The sequence below is a fragment of the Oryzias latipes genome, chromosome 13 (genome assembly GCF_053564925.1).
Source record: "Oryzias latipes strain Hd-rR chromosome 13, Olatipes_Hd-rR_3.1".
NCBI lineage: Eukaryota > Metazoa > Chordata > Actinopteri > Beloniformes > Adrianichthyidae > Oryzias > Oryzias latipes.
Window position 1 is genome coordinate 23,485,254 of NC_136249.1, and position 20,758 is coordinate 23,506,011.

The 20,758-nt window shown below is 40.6% G+C and overlaps 2 protein-coding genes across 2 annotated transcripts; both read right to left on the bottom strand.

Moving 5' to 3' along the window:
* Positions 1-1,823: 1,823 nt before the first annotated feature.
* Positions 1,824-11,427, bottom strand: LOC110016209 (succinate receptor 1-like). Its single transcript, XM_020708226.3, has 2 exons — positions 4,547-11,427; positions 1,824-4,343 (listed from the first exon to the last, which is right to left on the bottom strand). The coding sequence occupies exons 1-2, from the start codon at positions 4,547-4,549 to the stop codon at positions 3,396-3,398; spliced, it is 951 nt and encodes a 316-aa protein (XP_020563885.1). The 5' UTR covers positions 4,550-11,427; the 3' UTR covers positions 1,824-3,395.
* Positions 11,428-11,474: 47 nt separating this feature from the next.
* Positions 11,475-18,524, bottom strand: LOC101155047 (succinate receptor 1-like). The gene is made up of 2 exons (XM_078929907.1): positions 12,961-18,524; positions 11,475-12,757 (listed from the first exon to the last, which is right to left on the bottom strand). The coding sequence occupies exons 1-2, from the start codon at positions 12,961-12,963 to the stop codon at positions 11,810-11,812; spliced, it is 951 nt and encodes a 316-aa protein (XP_078786033.1). The 5' UTR covers positions 12,964-18,524; the 3' UTR covers positions 11,475-11,809.
* Positions 18,525-20,758: the final 2,234 nt, after the last annotated feature.

Below are 20,758 nucleotides of genomic sequence, written 5' to 3' on the forward strand. Positions count from 1 at the left end.
ACAGCACAAACAAGCTATTGTCCTCACAGTTTCTCCTCATCCTCCCTTTTTACTTTTTGTGTGTTCTGGTGTTTGTGCTCTGGCAAATGTCTGTGGGAACATCAGAGAGATCTGACACTTGAAGCTTTATGACCTTCAAGTATCCAGCCTGCAACAGCATGTGGGTGGGTTTTTCACACCATAGATCCCCAGACCATCTTTTGAATATGTAAATGTCAGGTATATATACCAAACCTGTTCTGAGTGTCTTTGTTCAGACCTGGTCCAGACCTTGTGATCCTGTTCCTCTGTCTGTAACCCTGCGTACAAATCTATGCTGTTTTGTGCGGAGTAAATCTACACTGAAGCTAAGTAACTGTCTCTGAGTCATTATTCATTATTTCTGTGTGTAGCTGACGGGGTTACGAACTAAAATTTAATACAGTCCTTTTAGAAAATCCAGTTTCCTCACAACATGCTTTCCATCAATAGATGAGTTACTGGCAAAAGATTAGTTACATAAAGGAGATTGTAATAAATCTAGACAAAGCTTTAAGAAATTATCTGTAAATGATAAAGAAAAGTAAAGAATCCTGTTTCTTAAAATGTGGGTTAAGTAAACTCTTTTGTCCAAACACACACTTCCTGTGTAAATGACTTCAAGAGGTCTAGTGCAGCTCAGTTCACGTTGGATAAGGAATCTTATCACTTTCTTAGAAATAATGAAAGAAGGTTAGCACACAGCAGTCAGTGAGGATCCTGTGGACTGGAATGTGCGTTTTTTTCCTGAAATGTTACACTCCAGATTTATTATAAATTATAGGATCAAATTAGATGTAATATTCAGCAGAGGGTTATGTGTTTTCCCTCTCACATTGTACGTTCATCAGTTCTTTCATTTTTTATTTTTACTTAAATGCTTTTTATTGTGTAAGTTAGTCTAAAACTCAAAGAAAGCATTTCTTTCAGCTGAAGAATCCACATGAAATGATGGTGTGTGAGAGAACACCATGTGATGATAAAGCAGAGGTTCATGATCACAATTTTAGAGCAGATATGTTAAAGTTAGTTACCATTAAAGTTTAAAATTGTACAATATACCATTGATTATCTGAAGATTCTTGAACAAGGAAATCCCAATCACTTAAATAATATCTGCATTGCAAAAAAGCAAAAAGTAAATCATAATAGGGGTGAGACTATATAAGTTCCCCTCTTTCTTTCAAGCTATTTTAGTCAGTGGATTTCTACATTGCATCATGTTATTATTATTCTGAACATGGTGAGTGTGTGAGAGAGAGGGGGGGGACGTTTTTGGCATTGTGTAGGTTTTAAACAAAATATTTGTTCACTGTCTTTTCCTTTTGTTTTTAAAATTTCATTATGTTTTTATGTAAAGCACTTTGGGTGGCATGAGTTGTAAAAGTGCTATAGAAATAAAGTTTGATTTATATTAATTTGGTTCATTGTGATATATATGTGAGTACCGCATGCATACTTGCAAATATGTCAATTAATGATTTGGAGAAAATATGTCAGGGAAGATCTCATTTCCTTCAGTTTATTTTCTAGTTAATTTCTGAATTAACTCAAATAAATATATCTATGACATCTGTGTATGTTTATGGTATTTTTCTTGTTTTTTTGCAGTTGCTTTAAATAAAATGTTTGTTATTTTTAATTCTCTTTTAAGATGGATAATAGCTATGAACATAGCCTTTTTTTTCAAAATTTTCCAGCCCAAAACTAAACTTTTATTTTGACAACATTCATCATTATTAGTAATGGAATATTGCAGCAATTGTATCACCATGTGTATATGAACAGTTAACTCGAAATGGATGCAAATTCTGTTTAAATCAAAGTCAAAGTCAGCTTTATTGTCCAATATGCTGCATACACATGACATACAGCACAGATGAAATTACTTTCCTCTCGCCCCACAGTGTAAGCACCTTTTAAAATAAAGTAAAATAGAAGAATACCAGCCTTCTAAATAGTACAAAAGCACAACGACAATGTTAAAGTGACAGTTTAAAGTGGCAACAGTGCTAAGAACAGTACGTAGAGGACTCAGTGATGGCAGTCTTTGGTCAAGATGATGTTCTGAAGCAGGTGTGAAAGTGTTTCAGTATAAGTTTGTAGCAGGGAGTGGAGGGGGCAGAAGGGGGTGGGCAGGGAGGGAGTTGAGTTTCCTTATTGCCTGATGGAGGAAACTCTCCTTGAGTCTGCTGGTTCTGGCCTGGAGAAAGGTCTGCATGATGGGGGGAGGAGCTCTGGCCCTTTTCAGTTTGAGGAGGGAGTACAGGCGTTGTTGGGCTTTCTTGGCCAGTGATGCAGTGTTGTGGTTCCTTATCCTTACGCCTTATCTTATGTACAAAATACAAAAGCATGTTGAATCTATGCACAAGAGCTTGCAGAAGTTCCTCCAGGAAAGAAAGAACATCAACCAAGCTTCCAGGGCTGTTGGACTTAATTCCAAATACTGGAAGTGAATAGTACAAATAATGCAGGAAACTGGCCTTGATGGCAGGAACTTTAATTAATAAAATAAAGTTTGACAATACCATAAACAAAGAGAGACGCAAAAAAGGGAGGGGGGAAACAATTGATAGTCTGGTAAATTAACACTTCAATACAATGAGGCTGATGAACCTAACTGGATACAGCTGTGGATAATTATCAAATGAAACCAGGTGAGACTGTGACAGGGGGAAAGCACCAAATATGAAAACACAACATGTAACAATAAAACACGAATTAGAATAAAACAATCAAAAAGTGACAATTTTCCCCTTTCCACTTATGACTTGAATGTATGGGAGTATCTATATGTGTGTGTGTGTGTGTGTGTGTATATATATATATATATATATATATATATATATATATATATATATATATATATATATATATATATATATATATATATACACGTACAAACACACACGCGATCACATGCGCACACACACACATACACAGAGTCATAACATTGAACAAAAGCTGTTGAATAAAAATAAGGTCAGAATTGTAAGTGAAAAAACTATCAAGCAGTTACAATTGATTGAAAATTTCTTTTTTCTCTAATTTAAGTCAAAACTGTGGTAAAAGGCAAGTTCCAGGACACCTGAAGAGCTAATTCTTTATAAAGAATGACTTTAAGAAAGCTCCTTTACAAACGTACTCAAGAATATTATTTCCAGATAAAATGACATTCTATTTAAAAAAATGTGTCATGCAACATGCATGTTGCCTATAAACATCAGTTCAAATGTATCACATTGGTAAAAAGTAAAACAGTTTAAGTTCAAGTTTAAGTTTGAGAAAAAGCTTACATAAAAAAAATACAGCAACATTATTCTTTTTATAACTTGTGAACATGCAGAAATGTCTGATAGAATTTAAAAAAGAGGAAGTCACGACTGGTCTCTTCTAAGTTTTCTCTGTATTGCAATCTTTCGGATTTTGTCGGTGAGGAGGTTTCTGAACTTGTCTCCCATGAAAAAATAGAAGACAGGGTTTATGACACTGTGCAGGAAGGCCAGCGGTCGGGTCAAAATGTACAGTGCCTGTATGTTCATGATGGTACACTGAGACAGCTTCGTCCAGGGAGGCTGAGATGCAATCCTGACGTTTCTTAGAATGTGGTAAGGAGAGTAGAGAATAGAAAACAAGACAGCAGCTGACGTAACCACCCGCAGAGGTCGCTTGTATGATACTCTCAACTGGAGAACTCTTTCCTTTGCGTGGAGCAGATGCGCAATTTGTTGGGAAAAAATACAAAGTCCGAGCAGAGGAAGAACGTAACCAGTAAACGTTAAGCCCAAGCTGTAGCCTAACAAATTGATGTCTCCTGAAAGGCTGGCAAAATCATTGCAGACACTCCAGTTACCTCTTTTGAAATCCTGTATCATTAGAGAGATCATTGGCGTAATTTCCACATTAACTAGTAGCCAGGTCAGGCCTGTCAAAAGCAATGCTGAGTGCCGTTTCAGGAGGTAGTGGTTCCTTGTTGGATGCTTTATCAGCAAGAACCGATCCATGCTGAGCCAAACCATGAAAAGGATGGAGGAGTAAAGGTTGACATGCAGAACATAGCGATTGATAAGGCAAATGTAGATATTGGTCTCTTGGAAGTCATTGGAATAAAAATAGGAGAGGCATGGCAGCGTGCAGAGAAAAATAAGGTCAGAGACAGCCAGGTTGAATAGGTAAATATTACAACTCTGCCAGTCCTTTAGGCAAAAAAGGTAACCGAGAATAACCAACAGGTTGCCAGGGAAACCAATGCAGAACTCGAGTCCATAAAGGGGTGACAGGTAATACTTCTGCAGAACAGAGACAAACTCTGTGCAATTAGAAACCTACAATTAGAAAACAGAGGAAACAAAAGTCAAAAACAGAGAGGGCTAGACGGGGAAAAAGTGTTAAGTTACCAGACGGCTCAAAAAGGATTAAAAAAACACATTATAATTTGGAATTGAATCTAGTCTATTTTTGCTAAGAGATGAAATGCAAACACCAAAAGTTTGCATTGTAAGAAGAAGAATGTAAAGATAGAACTTACCATTGCGTTATTCCAGTAGTTATGATGAAGTGTAGAATGAGTGGGTTGATGACTCAGTGGAACCACTATTTGTATTTTTGAAGTCCAAATTGACTTCCCCGGGTTCTGATTTGGAGTCAGAAGGATCCTGTAGTTAAAGGTTCTAAAAATAAGACCTCACACTCTGAAACTTTGGTTCACCTGTGCAAAGGGAGAATTTCAGCACAGCTGCTCACAACCGCTCCTGACTAAGTCTGTGCTTAAACTCTGTCTGCTTGCTTCTACAGGCTTGTTTTGTTCAACACTGGTATACTGTTTCACACTTCATGGTCAACATCCTCAGTCTTGCTTCTTTGCATTTGTTTACACCATACAAGGAGTTATTTTTCTGACATTTGTTCACACCTTTGATCTTTGTTTACACCATATAGGGAGTTTTTTTTTTAAAGGCCATAGGCGCAAAAGCACTGTTAACCACATCCTTCCCTTCCTCTTCATCTACTGTTGACCGTTGTCTTGAAAATTTCTAAAGTAGTCACACACACATATCTCATGTTTGCTTGACTAACTTAAAAACATTAATATACTTTTGATTACATTTTCCACAGTATACAGCAAACATTAAACAGAGAGCTGAGGGTAATGATGCCTTTGACATGACAATACCAGAACACCTGACTGCCCATTTATGGTATGGCCTTATTCAAATGATCTATGGCTTTACCATTGACTCTGAACACATCACTGATACAGTTTGAGCTTTTAAGCAAAAATAATATAGTCTATACTTTATGGTACATTTGTGTACTAAACACGACATATTACACATCTCTCAATCATTTAAAATAATCCTTGAAAAATTCAAGTTCATATCATTAGGATAAAGTTTTATGCAGCTTTGTTTTTCATGAATTCACTCAGATATTTGACATGTACTTAGGACTTTCTAATGACAACCTTATTGAATGGATTAACTAAAACTTTGACACTTTTATTTAAATACTTAAACCAAATAAGTTGATACAATACTATATGTAGCTGTTAAAAGAAAACGTTCACCCTCTCTGAGTTTATTGTAAGAGAAATTTAGCAATGTCTCTACCACTCAGGACTTCGTAAAGTAGTTGTAGAAGTAGAAGTAAAGTCCCCATTGAAAAAAACATGTGTATGTTTATACAATTTTAGTTTATTCTGAGCATACATTCTTCTAAGTTGTATTTTTTATAACCATCCATCCATCCATCCATCCATCCATCTTTTTCTGTTAATCCGGGACCAGGTTGCAGGGGCAGCAGACCAAGCAGAGATGCCCATAATTTCCTCGTCCCAGCACCTTCCTTCAGCTCCTCTGGGGGGACCCCGAGGCGTTCCCAGGCCAGCCGAGAGACATAGTCTCTCCAGCGTATCCTGGGTCTTCCCCAGTGGGACATGCCCGGAACACCTCTCCCGGGAGGCATCCAGGAGGCATCCGGACTACATGCCCAAGCCACCTCAACTGGCTCCTTTCAATGTGGAGGAGAAGCGGTTCCACTATGAGCTCTCCGCAGGTGACCGAGCTTCTCACCCTATCTCTAAGGGAGCACCCAGCCACCCTACGGAGGATGCTCATTTCAGCCGCTTGTATTCGGGACCTCGTTCTTTCGGTTATGACCCATAGCTCATGACCATAGGTGAGTATTGGAACGAAGATCGACCGGAAAATTGAGAGCTTTGCTTTTTGGCTCAGCTCTCTCTTCACCACAACGGACCAAATACAGCGACCGCAGTAATACGGATGCCGCTCGAATCGGCCTGTCAATCTCACACTCCGGTCTTCCCTCACTCGTGAACAGACCCCAAGGTATTTAAACTCCTCCAACTGGGGCAGGGACACTCCACCCACCGAGAGGTGGCAAACTACCTTTCTCCGGGCGAGAACCATGGCCTCAGATTTAGCGGTGCTGACCCTCATTACAGCCGTTTAACACTCGGCCGCAAACCGCTCCAAAGCTCGCTGGAGATCCTGGCTCGATGAAGCTAACAGGACAATATCGTCCGCAAAAAGAAGATAGGAAATCCTGTGGTCCCCAAACCAGACCCCCTCTGGCCCATGGCTGCGCCTAAAAATTCTGTCCATAAAAATTATGAACAGAACCGGTGATAAAGGGCAGCCCTGCCGGAGTCTAACGTGGACCGGGAACTGGTCTGACTTACTGCCAGCTATGCGAACCAAGCTCCTACTCCGGTCATACAGAGACAGGACAGCCCTCAGTAAGGCTCCCCGGACCCCATAGTCCCAGAGCACCCTCAACAGGATACCACGGGAACGCGGTCGAACGCCTTTTCCAAATCCACAAAACACATCTGGACTGGGTAAGCGAACTCCCACAATCCCTCCAATAACCTAGATAGGGTGTAGAGCTGGTCCACTGTTCCGCGTCCAGGACGGAAACCGCACTGTTGTTCCTGAATCTGAGGTTCGACTATCCAACGGACTCTCCTCTCCAGTGCCCTGGCATATACTTTCCCAGGGAGGCTGAGGAGTGTAATTCCCCTGTAGTTGGAAGACACCCTTCGGTCCCCTTTCTTTAAGAGGGGAACCACCACCCCTGTCTGCCAGTCCAGTGGTACAGTTCCCGACTGCCACGCAATGCTGCAGTGACGTGTCAACCAAGACACTCCCACAGCATCCAGAGACTTGAGGTACTCAGGGCGGACTTCATCCACTCCCGGCGCCTTGTCACAGAGGAGCTCGTTGACTACCTCAGTGACTTCAGCCCAGGTAATAGACAGCCTCACCCCAAAGTCCTCGTTCTCTGCTTCTTCAAAAGAAGGCGTGTCAGTGGGATTGAGGATTGAGGAGATCCTCTAAGTATTTCTTCTGTGGACAACTGCTTTCCCCTCCTGAGGCGCCGGATTGTTTGCCAGAATTTCTTCGAGGCCAACCGATAGTCCTTCTCCATGGCCTCACCGAACTCCTCCCATGCCCGAGTTTTTGCCTCCGCAACAGTCCGGGCCACAGCTCGCTTAGACTGACGATACCTCTCAGCTGCCTTTGGAGTCCCACAAGCCAGCCAGGCCTGATAGGACTCTTTCTTTAGCTTGACGGCACCCCTTACTTCCATAGTCCACCACCGGGTTCGGGGATTACCGCCGCGACAGGCACCAGAGACCTTGCGACTTAATGTCCCTAACCTCCCTCGGTACCTGTTTGAAGTTCTTCCGTATGTGGGAGTTAAAGACTTCCCTAACGGAGGGCTCAGCCAGACGTTCCCAGCAGACCCCCACAGTACGTTTGGGCCTTCCAAGTCTTTCCGGCCTCCTTCTCTGCCAGCGAATCCAACTCACCACCAGGTAGGGATCGGTGGACAGCTCCGCCCCTCTCTTCACCCGAGTGTCCAAGACACAGGGCCGAAGGTCGCCTGAAACCACTACAAAGTCGATCATTAACCTCCTGCCTAGGTTGTCCTGATGCCAGGTGTATTGATGGACACCCTTATGCTCGAACATGGTGTTCGTTATGGACAAACTATGACAAGCACAGAAGTCTAATAAAAAAACACCACTCTGGTTCAGATCAGGGGGGGCATTCCTACCAGTCACGTCCCTCCAGGTGCCACTGTCATTGCCCACGTCGGCATTGAAGTCCCCCAGGAGGACAATGGAGTCCCCCGTTGGGGCACTTTCCAGTACCCCTTCGAGAGACACCAAGAAGGGTTGGTACTCCAAACTGCTGTTCCGAAACCACAGTTAGAGACCTGTCCCCCACCCGGAAGCGGAGGGACATGACCCTCTTGGCCACCGGGGTGAACTCCAACACTTGGCGGCTGAACTGGGGTTCACGAGTAAGCCCACACCAGCCCGCCGCCTTTCACCTTGAGCAATTCCAGAGTGGTAGAGTGTCCAACCCGTCTCTAAGTCTCTCCAGCCAGAGAGATGTTTCCTCACACCATCCCACTCTCTCCATCATGGTGTTTCTCTAGCACTGGCCCCATCCCCTCCACATTTTAACCGTACGTTCCAACTATTTGCTGAATCTAGAATCAGTGCTTAACAAGTGCATGACTCTTGTGCTTGGTAGTCATGGCAGACATAATGACATATCTTTGAAACTAGTTTGTTGTAGATTGCCTGGGCAGACAGCTTCATGCTACAAGGCATCCTATGGTATCCAAGTGCTTCTAAGGTCAGACACTTTTTGGTCTGTCTCTGGTATATAGATATTGGTATTCAGTTTGGAGGTGCTAATTGGGCTCACTGCACATGCGGCTGCAACTTGGTTTTGTGGAACACCAGCTTCAAGTTGACTTACCACTCAAGTGGTTTCTTGGTGCTAAAACCTACTCATCACTTTAAGGCCGTGTCACACTGCAGCAATGAAATGCTTGAAAAGTGGTCATACATGACTATACATGGAAAAAGGTGAGAATGGTTGTGGTTCTTAACACAAAATTTTAACAGATGTATCACAAATGAAACACATTAAAGCAATGAGCAGAAATCACATTGCATCAGCACCATGGTCAGCGCCCGCCGCAGACCCTCGCAATGCTTTGTTCTAATTAAACAATCGGATTCCCCTGGTCCGCACCAGTTCAAAGTCAAGGCCATCTCACAAAGTCACTATATACAATCTGCACATTTTTCACTTATGAAATTTTGCAATTGCTTCTTGCGTTACTCATTCGCTGATGTGTGCAGATGTTGGTAGCCGGTTTTGGCTCACGGATCTAAATTTGGTTTTGAGCTGGTCAAAATTTGTGGTCGGTTGAGAACAAAGTTTATATGGAATTATGACATGCATCACATACAATTGTGGGTGATTTGTGCAAAATGCATAAATTGTGGGGTTCCCTGACTGTTCCACATATGTCCACGTAGGTCCAATGGACTTTTCACAAGTTTACCATCAATGTATAACTTTTATTTTGCGTATACGGCGCACACAACACAGATGCTGACCATAGTGCTGATGCAATGTAATTTCTGCTCAGTGCTCTGAATGTCAAAGTAAAGTAATTTAGTGTAGCCTGGGTTTATGTATTCTTTGCGTGGTTTATTTGTACTTGTCACGAGGTTTAAATGTGGTTCCTTCGTGATATATCAATGAAAATTTCACCTAGCTACAGACCCGCCTTCTGTGTTGCCTCACCCCATGAGAGACTTACGCATAAACTACAACTGACCAAAAATTTTCAACAGCTAAAAACTGAGTTCATGTACAGACTCGTAAGCCAAAACCCTCGACCAACATCTGCGCACATCGACAAATGCAAGAAACACGAGTTACGAATATCACACAAGTGTCTCGGAAGACAAAAATGTAATACGTGGTCAAACAAGTCAAATACAGGTTCTTGGCATTGACAGAAAAGATTTGCCACACATTTTTGATTGAAACAATACACATGTTGCTCATCCCACAATCCCACGTTATTACAAACCTGGCACCAGGAAATAACCACCTGGAAATAAACATGCTTTCCAACAATACATGAGTTACTGCCAAAAGATTTGTTACTTAGAAGAGATTGTAATAGATCTAGACAATGCTTTAAGAAATTATCTGTTAATGATTAAGAAAAGTAAAGAATCCTGTTTCTTAAAATGTGGGTTAAGTAAACTCTTTCGTCCAAACACACACTTCCTGTGTAAATGACTTCCAGAGGTCTAGTGCAGCTCAGTTCACGTTGGATAAGGAATCTTATCACTTTCTTAGAAATAATGAAAGAAGGTTAGCCCACAGCAGTCACTGAGGATCCCGTGGACTGGAATGTGCGTTCGACTTTTTTTCCCTGAAATGTTACACTCCAGATTTATTATAAATTATAGGGTCAAATTAGATGTAATATTCAGCAGAGGGTTTTGTGTTTTCCCTCTCACATTGTACCTTCATCAGTTCTTTCAGTTTTTTTTTTTAACTTAAATGCCTTTTATTGTGTAAGTTACTCTAAAACTCAACAAAAGCATTTCTTTCAGCTGAAGAATCCACATGAAATTATGGTGTGTGAAAGTAAAACCATGTGACGAAAAAGCAGAGGTTCATGATCACAATTTTAGAGCAGATATGTTAAAGTTAGTTACCATCAAAGTTTAAAATTGTACAATATACCATTGATTATCTGAAGATTCTTGAACAAGGAAATCCCAATCATTTAATTAACCCTTGTGCTATCCTATGGGGTCAAAATGACCATCGACATGTTCTCCCTACCATGACAAAGGTGGATAAAGGTGGAGTAGATTTCATGTAAATTTCCAGCCCAAAACGAAATTTTTTTTTTTGGACAACATTCATCATTATTAGTAATGGAATATTGCAGCAATGGTATCACCATGTGTATACAAACAGTTAACTGGAAATGGTTGCAAATTCTGTTTAAATGTGCTTTAAAAGCAGCAATCCTATGTACAAAATACACAAGCATGTTGAATCTATGCACAAGAGCAGGCAGAAGTTCCTCCAGGGAGGAAATAACATCAACCAAGCTTCCAGGGTTGTTGAATAGTACAAATAATTTAGGAAACTGGCCTTGATGGCAGAAATGTAAAACTTTAATTAATAAAATAAAGTTTAACAAACCCATAAACAAAGGGAGAAGCAAAAAAGGGATGGGAGAAACAGTTGATAGTCTTGTAACTTAACATTTCAATACAATGAGGATGATGAACCTGGAGACAGCTGTGGATAATTATCAAATGAAATCAGGTGAGACTTTAACAGGGAAAAAGCACTAAATATGAAAACAGAACATGTAGCACTAAAACACGAATTAGATTAAAACAAACAAACAAGGCACAATTTTCACAGTTCTTCTTGTGACTTGAATGTATGGGAGTAATTATACACATATATATCTATATCTATATATAGATATAGATCTATATGTATGTATGTATGTATGTATGTATGTATGTATATGTATATGTATACATATGTATACATATATATATATATATATACATATATATAGATATATATATATATATATATAGATATAGATATAGATATAGATATAGATATAGATATAGATATAGATATATACATATATCTATATGTGTATATATAACGTAATCAAGAATATTATTTCCAGATAAAATTACATTCTATTAAAAAATGTGTCATGCAACATGCATGTTGCCTATAAATGTCAGTTTAAATGCATCACATTGGTTAAAAAATAAAACAGTTTAAGTTCAAGTTTAAGTTTGACAAAAAGCTTACTTAAAAAAATACAGCAACATTATTCTTTTTATAACTTGTACACATGCAGAAATGTCTGATAGAATTTAGAAAAGATGAAGTCACGACTGGTCTCTTCTAAGTTTTCTCTGAATTGCAATCTTTCGGATTTTGTCGGTGAGGAGGTTTCTGAACTTGTCTCCCATGAAGAAGTAGAAGACGGGGTTTATGACACTGTGCAGGAAGGCCAGCGGTCGGGTCAAAATATACAGTGCCTCTATGTTCATGATGGTACACTGAGACAGCTTCGTCCAGGGAGGCTGAGATGCAATCCTGACGTTTCTTAGAATGTGGTAGGGAGAGTATAGAATAGAAAACAAGACAGCAGCTGACGTAACCACCCGCAGAGGTCGCTTGTATGATACTCTCAACTGGAGAACTCTTTCCTTTGCGTGGAGCAGATGCGCAATTTGTTGGGAAAAAATACAAAGTCCGAGCAGAGGAAGAACGTAACCAGTAAACGTTAAGCCCAAGCTGTAGCCTAACAAATTGATGTCTCCTGAAAGGCTGGCAAAATCATTGCAGACACTCCAGTTACCTCTTTTGAAATCCTGTATCATTAGAGAGATCATTGGCGTAATTTCCACATTAACTAGTAGCCAGGTCAGGCCTGTCAAAAGCAATGCTGAGTGCCGTTTCAGGAGGTAGTGGTTCCTTGTTGGATGCTTTATCAGCAAGAACCGATCCATGCTGAGCCAAACCATGAAAAGGATGGAGGAGTAAAGGTTGACATGCAGAACATAGCGATTGATAAGGCAAATGTAGATATTGGTCTCTTGGAAGTCATTGGAATAAAAATAGGAGAAGCATGGCAGCGTGCAGAGAAAAATAAGGTCAGAGACAGCCAGGTTGAATAGGTAAATATTACAACTCTGCCAGTCCTTTAGGCAAAAAAGGTAACCGAGAACAACCAACAGGTTGCCAGGGAAACCAATGCAGAACTCGAGTCCATAAAGGGGTGACAGGTAATACTTCTGCAGAACAGAGACAAACTCTGTGCAATTAGAAACCTACAATTAGAAAACAGAGGAAACAAAAGTCAAAGACAGAGAGGGCAAGACGGGGAAAAAGTGTTAAGTTACCAGACGGCTCAAAAAGGATAAAAAAAACACATTATAATTTGGAATTGAATCTAGTCTATTTTTGCTAAGAGATTAAATGCAAAAACAGAAAGTGTGCATTATTAGAAGAAGAATGTAAAGACAGAACTTACCATCGTGTGATTCCAGAAGTTATGATGAAGTGTACAAGGAGTGGAGTGATGACTCAGTGGAACCACTATTTGTATACAGCAAACATTAAACAGAGAGCTGAGGGAAATGATGCCTTTGACATGACATTACCATAACACCTGACTGCTATTTTACAGCAAAAAAAACAACACTGTCATTTGAATTTAGATTATGGAAAACACTATTATACAAAATAGATAATGCTAAAGCACATTTATTGTATGGCATTATTCAAATGATCTATGGCTTTACTATTGACTCTGAACACATCACTGAAACAGTTTGAGCTTTTAAGCAAAAAGATGTAGTCTATGCTATATGGCACATTTATGTACTAAACACGGCTGTGTGTATAACATATCACTCAATCATTTAAAATAATCCTTGAAAAAAATTTAAGTTTATATCATTATAAAGTTTTATGCAGCTTTGCATTTCATTAATTCACTCCAACATTTGACATCTTGAAGTTTATTGTAAGATAAATTTAACAATGTCTCTTCAACTCAGGACTTAAGATAAGTAAAGACCCAATTGAAAAAAATGTATGTTTGTACAATTTTAGTTTATTCTGAGCATTCATTCTTTTAAGTTTTTTTTTGTATAACCTTGTGAAAAAAACATTTTTTTTCCCTATCCGTAGTTATCAACATTGATTTTTTAATTTGCCAGCTGCACTTTTCCAAAAAAATCTCCCTCCTCCCCTTAACCCTTGTGTTCTCCTACCTAGGCACTTTAACATCTTCACTGGTGTCCATGGATTACATGAAATCCTCTCCACCTTTATCCAACTTTGTCATGGTAGGGAGAACACGTCAATATAAGGGTGGGGGCATAGGAAAGCACAAGGGTTAAGATATTACGACGGAGTTTTAGGGCCACCAAAAAGAAAAAAAAAGTAAAATTACGAAATTTTATCTTGTAAATTCACAAAATAAAAACTCGTAAATTTACGAGATTTTAAGTCGTAAATTTATGAGAAAAAAACTCGTAAATTTTTGGAAGTGAGCATGCAGAGCAGCAGGTGAACGCCGCGCAGCAGCAGAGCAGACCCACTAAACGTTTCAGTTTCAGTTTCGTTTTACTTCAAACACAAATGAAAAGCCAACACACACAGTGGTTTAAAACACATAAAATAATAGTGTCCTTGAAAAGGAGTGGGTTGAAGATAAATCTTGTCTGCTCCCACCCCTTTTTACAAAACATGATGATGTGCGTATTCAATATGCGTATTGCTATTTACAGATAGTTACAAAACATTCACAATACAATTCTGCATTGCAACTGTGGTAAAGTGACATTTTTTGTTTAACTAATCGTTTCTGGCCTTATACAGTTCTATTAGTGACTTCTTGTAGGTTTTTTTGAAAACTTGTAAACTTTTGGTTTGTTTTAAACCTTCATCCAATCCATTCCATAAATCCACACCACAATTAGATAGACACATTTTATTTTTTGTTGTTCGAATGCACTGTTTTTTGAAATTCAGTTTTTCTTAGATTGTAACTTCTGTCTCTGTCTTTGAATATTTGCTGTAAGTTTATTGGAAGTAAGTTGTATCTGGCTTTGTACATGACGAGTGCTGTTTTCAGTTTCACTAGATCCCATATTTTCAATAAACCCGACTTTAAAAACAGAGCATTTGTGTGTGACCCATTGTACACTCCATGAACAATTCGAACAGCTTTTTCTTTGTAAGATATATAAACACTGTAGATTTGTTTTATGAGTATTTCCTCAAATTTCTGCACTGTACTGTAAATATGGTAGTATGATGGATGAATATATTAGTAAACGGGCTTTGAGAGTGAGAGTATGGCGCGTTTTTCCCAACACTGCTATGCTTTTAGCAAGTTTAGCTCTGACCTGCTTTATTTGTGGTTTCCAGCTTATTTTGTCGTCCAGAATTACTCCAAGGAACTTAGGCATAGTTGAACAGGTTAGCTGAATGTTTATTGATAATGTTCCAGATGTCTGGAAAGTCATTTGTTTGACCTACAATTTATTAAAGTTTTATTTATTGATGGTTGGTTTGCAGGATCTCTGCAGGCCGATGAAGCCATCATCGGGTATCCCTGCAGGCAGCTGTCCACTTGAATCCTTTCTTCCTCCACCAAAGACAAGATCTCTACGTTTGTGTGACGATTCCGTCCGAGGAGCAGCACTTTTTTTTTCTTTTCTTTTTTTTTGAACTTGTCCTGTCCAACAGCTGGGCAGACAGATGAGAGCTGAAGGCCTCTTGTGTTGAACATATTTTACTTTAACAACAGGGGTTATAAATCTTCTGACAAACCAGAGGTATGTCGGAACAAACCCCTTTTGTAATCGAGGCCAAACTTTATTCATTTTAATTGTTTTTGAAAATCTTTTGTGTTGGACCGGACGGAAAAGGAAAGGAGGGAAGAAGAGAGAGGGATGTTAGAGAGGGGGGGATAGGAGGGTGATCATAGGAGGGGGGTAAAACCATAGAAATAGAAATATATTTTTGTCATTGTACATGTACAAAGAAATTACAGTGCAATCTTTCCGGTGGAATAAAAAGTCAAATTAAGGATAAAAAATAAAAAACTAAACTGCGAAATTAGACAATACAAGATAGATATGTTAAAAATATACAAAAATATAAAAAGGAAGTTACACCTTCTCCAGTTATTGCACCCTTCCCTAATAAATTAACTTTATTTAGCAACGTTTAAGGCTACAATGGCTCTTGGATAGAAGCTGTTTTTTAATCTGTTTGTTCTTGTTTTTATTGTCCTGTATCTTCTGCCTGAGGGAAGCAGTTCAAACAGAGAATGTCCGGGGTGTGATGGATCCAGCAGAATGTTTTGAGCCTTTTTTAGGCAGCGGGAACTGTACAGTTCTTCCAGGGATGGGAGAGGGCAGCCAATGATCTTCTGGGCTCTTGTGGTGACTCTCTGGAGAGCTGTCCTAGCCGCAGCTGTGCAACTGGCAAACCAGGCACAGACACAGTATGTTAAAAATGCTCTCTATTTAGCAGCGGTAGAAGGACACTAGCAGTTTCTCACTCAGTTTGTTTTTCTTTAAAAGACTGAGAAAATACAGTCTCTGCTGGGCCTTCTTCACCAGAGCAGTGGTGTTGGCGCTCCAAGTCAGGTCCTGCTCAATGGTGACGCCCAGGAGCTTGAAAGCAGCCACCCTCTCCACACAATCTCCACCAATAAATAGTGGCTGAATGTCTGTTTTTTTTCCTCCTGTAGTCCACCACCAGTTCCTTGGTCTTTGTTGTGTTGAGGATTAGTTTGTTTTTTTCACACCAGACACAGAGCCGCTCCACATCGTCCGGGTAAGCAGACTCATCATTCCCAGAGATAAGCCCCACTACTGTGGTGTCGTCTGCAAACTTCATGATGGTATTGCTGGGGTGGGTGGAGGTGCAGTCTTGTGTGTAGACGGTGTAGAGCAGGGGGCTCAGCACACAGCCCTGTGGGGAGCCGGTACTAAGGGTGATAGCTGTCGACTTGTGGGACCCTACTCTAACCCTCTGGGGACGGGCTGTCAAGAAGTCCAAAATCCAGAGGCATGTGGAGGTGGGGAGTCCGAGGGCCTCCAGTTTGGAAACAAGTCTTTGAGGAAGGATGGTGTTAAAGGCGGAACTGAAATCCACAAACAGCAGCCTCACGTAGCTCCCCGGTTGCTCCAGATGGGACAAAGCAGTGTGGAGAGTGGTGGTGATGGCATCTTCTGTGGACCTGTTCGCCCTGTAAGCAAACTAGTAGCTGTCAAGTGTTGATGGAAGTCATGAGGTAATGTGGTTGCGTACCAGTTTCTCAAAGCATTTTGTGATGATCGGGGTCAGGGCGACGGGTCTATAGTCCTTAAGGCCTATGATTGTTGATGTTTTGGGCAGAGGGACAATATTTGAGGATTTGAGGCAGGGTGGGACAGTGGACTGATGTAAGGAACGATTGAAGATCTTAGTAAAGACCCCCGCCAGCTGGTCCGCGCAATCCTTCAGCACCTGTCCAGTGATGCCATCAGGTCCGACAGCCTTCCTCGGGTTCACAGACCTCAGCGTGCGCCTCACCTCATGTTCCTCTACCCTGAGGGAGGGGCTGTTGTTAGCTGATGCCTGTAATGCAGCTGTCTCTGGTGGCTCCACCTCGAAGCGGGCAAAGAAGAGGTTAAGCTCCTCTGCCAGTGAAGGGTTCCCATCAACAGCAGCAAGGTTTGGTCTGTAGTTGGTTAGATGTTGGATCCCTTGCCAAACCTGCCGTGTGTTGTTTGTTCTGAGGTTGTCTTCCATTTTTTGCTTTGCCTCTCTTCAGGTTAGCTCTGGCAGAGCTGTACAGGTTCCTGTCACCGGACCTGAAGGCTGTGTTCCTCTCCCGCAGCAGTCACTGGACCTCTCTGGTCATCCAGGGTTTTTGGTTTGGATACACTTGGATGTGCTTGTCCACAGTAAAGTGTCTGTGCAATGGTTGATATAGCACAGGACTGCTGCTGTGTGCTCCTCCAGGTCTGGGTGGTCAAAAATCTCCCAATTTGTTCTTTCAAAGCAGTCCTGCAGCTGGTGGGAGGCACCTTCGGGCCAAGTTTTAATAGTCTTTCTTTTGGTGGGAGCCCGTTTCCTGAGGGGGGTATATGCAGGGGCTAGGAGCAGGGACATGTGGTCTGACTGGCCCAGGTGTGGGAGCTGTATAGCTCTGTAGCCATGTTTTATGTTGAGTAAACTTTGTCTAATGTCTTATCCCCTCTGGTGGCACATTTCACATGCTGATGGAACATAAGGAACACAGATTTTAATTCAGCATGGTTGAAATCCCCGGCAATAATATGCACAGCCTCAGGATATTTGTCTTGGTTGCTGCTAATCGTGCTATGCAGGATTTCCAGTGCCGAGTTAGCATTAGCATCTGGTGGTATATACACAGCAGTTGCTATGACCACAGTGAACTCTCTTGGAAGATAAAACGGGCTACATCTGACAGACACATATTCCACGCCCGGAGAGCAGTGACTGGCTACAGTCTTGGAGTTGGTGAACCAGTTATTGTTCACGTATATGCACAATCCCCCTCCTTTGCTCTTACCGGAGTCGCCGCTCCTGTCGTAGCGATGTGCCGTGTGGCCTGCTGGCTCGATAGCCGCGTCCGGTATGGATGAATGAAGCCAGGTCTCGGTGAAAATCAAAACACAACAGTCCTTGAGGATCTTGTTTGTTGCCACTTGAAGTTTTAGTTCCTCCATTTTGTTTCCAAGGGAACGTACATTAGCAAGAATAATGCTAGGGAGCGGTGGCTTGTTTGGGTTCTTACGCAGCTTCGCCAGTACACCAGCCCGGCAACCCCGCTTTTGCTTTCTTTCCCTATGCCGCCTTCGCCTCCTCCCTGTGGGGATGGTAATCCACGGCGAGCCCAGGGTCCTGATAATATCCTTCGGGATATTATGAGAGTGAAAAAAGTCGGCTGTAACCGCTTGTTCACATTTTAATCCTAACTTTAGGAGCTCATGCCAGCTGTAAATGTTCTCTGCCCAGCAGGATGTAGTCCAAACGATAAATAACTAACAGAAAAATAGCCATAAAAAGCACCGGAAAGAAGAGCACAGAGCCGCCGCGTCTATGCGCGCCGCCATAGCCAATCCATGAAGCAGCATAAAGCAACTAGTTACTGGGTGTTTATCATTACGGTGAGGTTCAGATAGAATACAAATCTCAAAGGGGCGGGGCCTGTCCTCACACACACAAATGTTATTAACACACCTGTTAGCTGCAAAAAAGTCCACATGTCAACATGTACACAATACAGATAGGGCCTGAAAATGCTCGTAGAAACTTACATAATGACACTTGAATGCCAGAGTATTTAACGTTAAGCCTGAAACGTGTTCATGCATTTACATAGACAACCATCTTTTGTAGAGTGCCTTACTAATCCAAGCCACTATCCAGCCTAGTTTTGCCCCATATCTGCTATGCTATTGGTACCTCACAAATAGCCTCATAAATAGTTGGACAAATAGCCCTATCCTACTTCAAGCTTAACACTGTGTTCGCCAGGTTGAAATGGGCAAATATTACGGAGACTATCTTTAAAGTGAAGATATAAGCATTATGTCAGAGTCTGTTTGGAAACAGACAATTGAAACTTCCAATGTCATCACTGCTTCATTTGTTTTAAAACATTTAATTGCTTCAGAAAGTGCTGTTTGCTCGGCTTTTTCACTGACAAAAATTTTAGGGACATGTTAAGGCATGATCTTTTTGCCAAATTCTTTAAGAGAACGTCTTTTACCTGTCTTATACATGTATGTACAGTATGCCAACTAAGGGAGAACATAGTTTAATCATGCATTACTTCGGAAAGGCATTTGCACAGCAAATATAATTTTTTTGAAAGACAGAGAGCTATAATTTTAAAGTAATTTGCCTTACAAGGCAATGATGATGACGGCAGTTTAGTGAATCTTTACCAAATGTATTTGTAGTAACTTATTTTTGTTGGTTTTAAATCTAAAAAGTCAAGTGCCTTCATTGTCTCTTCATAACACACAAAGTGATCTCAGTTAAGCTGGATGTGATAGCAGCCTGTAGTGTATCTCAAAAAAGCTTACAAAGCTGGTCAGTCCTCAAAAAGCACATGATCAACTGCTGAGAAACATGTGAGATGAAGTCAGGGTATATTCATAAAAAGTCATTACACAGAAGAGAAAGTGAGGTAGGAACAAGCGCATGCCCTGAAGAAACCTAGTGGTATTCTGTGGGTGTGTATTGCTTAGTTATCTTGCAGTAATCTCCTGCCTTGAAAGTCTCTCCAGAGGGACAAACTTATTTAAAAGGTAACACAATAATACTTATCTTGTATCTTGCTTTAGTTTACAAATATTAATGGGATTTTTGCTCTCTCGTGAGAATGAAGAAAAATTCTAATCAAAAGAGTTATTTATTTTTCTTTGAACAGGGGTGCCCTCTAGAGGCAAACTTCAGCAGCGCTCAGAAAATCAATAAGTTTGTTTTTGGTTCAAATTCTGTACCAGTGGTTTTACTCAGACGAGGACACTTTGTTTCACATACAGACACAAATGGAACATTTTTTTAACTAAAAAGAAGAAAAAAAACTGGAAACCACAATTTGTTACAGAGTTATGTTACACTAATACAGAATAAAAATGAGTCTGCTTTTCCACATTCAAGACGGTTCCGCTTATAATTTTCTTTGTAAAGTGCTGCTAAGTGAGCATTAAAAAAATGTGTTTTAGGTTTGAGGTTTCAATCCAATTTCTTGAACCATTTTGCTTCTTTGTTTTTTTCCTCAGAAGGTACTGATGTTGGTATAGCAGTCTCCTTGTAATCACCTATGTAAGTCTTATTTTTGCAACTTGTCATCTCTGGAGCTGTTCTGCATGTTCAGAGACGTAGAGTAGAAAAGGGTTGATGCATGGCACATACCATTTGTTTCACAGCATGTACCAAATAGGATGGTTACACAATTCTGATAGATTGTTGAGTGTCACAAGGACTTCTACAACCTGTTTAATGTCATTATTGATGCATGTGATATAAATTCTTAAATCCATTCTTCAGGTCTCAAAAATGACCACCAAAACCAGAGGAATTATGAACAAACAGATCCCTAAAGTTCAACACATTGGGGTTAAATCCTGTAAGCTACTTGAAATGAACACAACAAAAGACAGATAAGGCAGTGGAAAGCCAGCTATCAGCAGAAAAACTGAACTTATAAGAATATGCACTAGAATATATATATATATATATATATATATATATATATATATATATATATATATATATATATA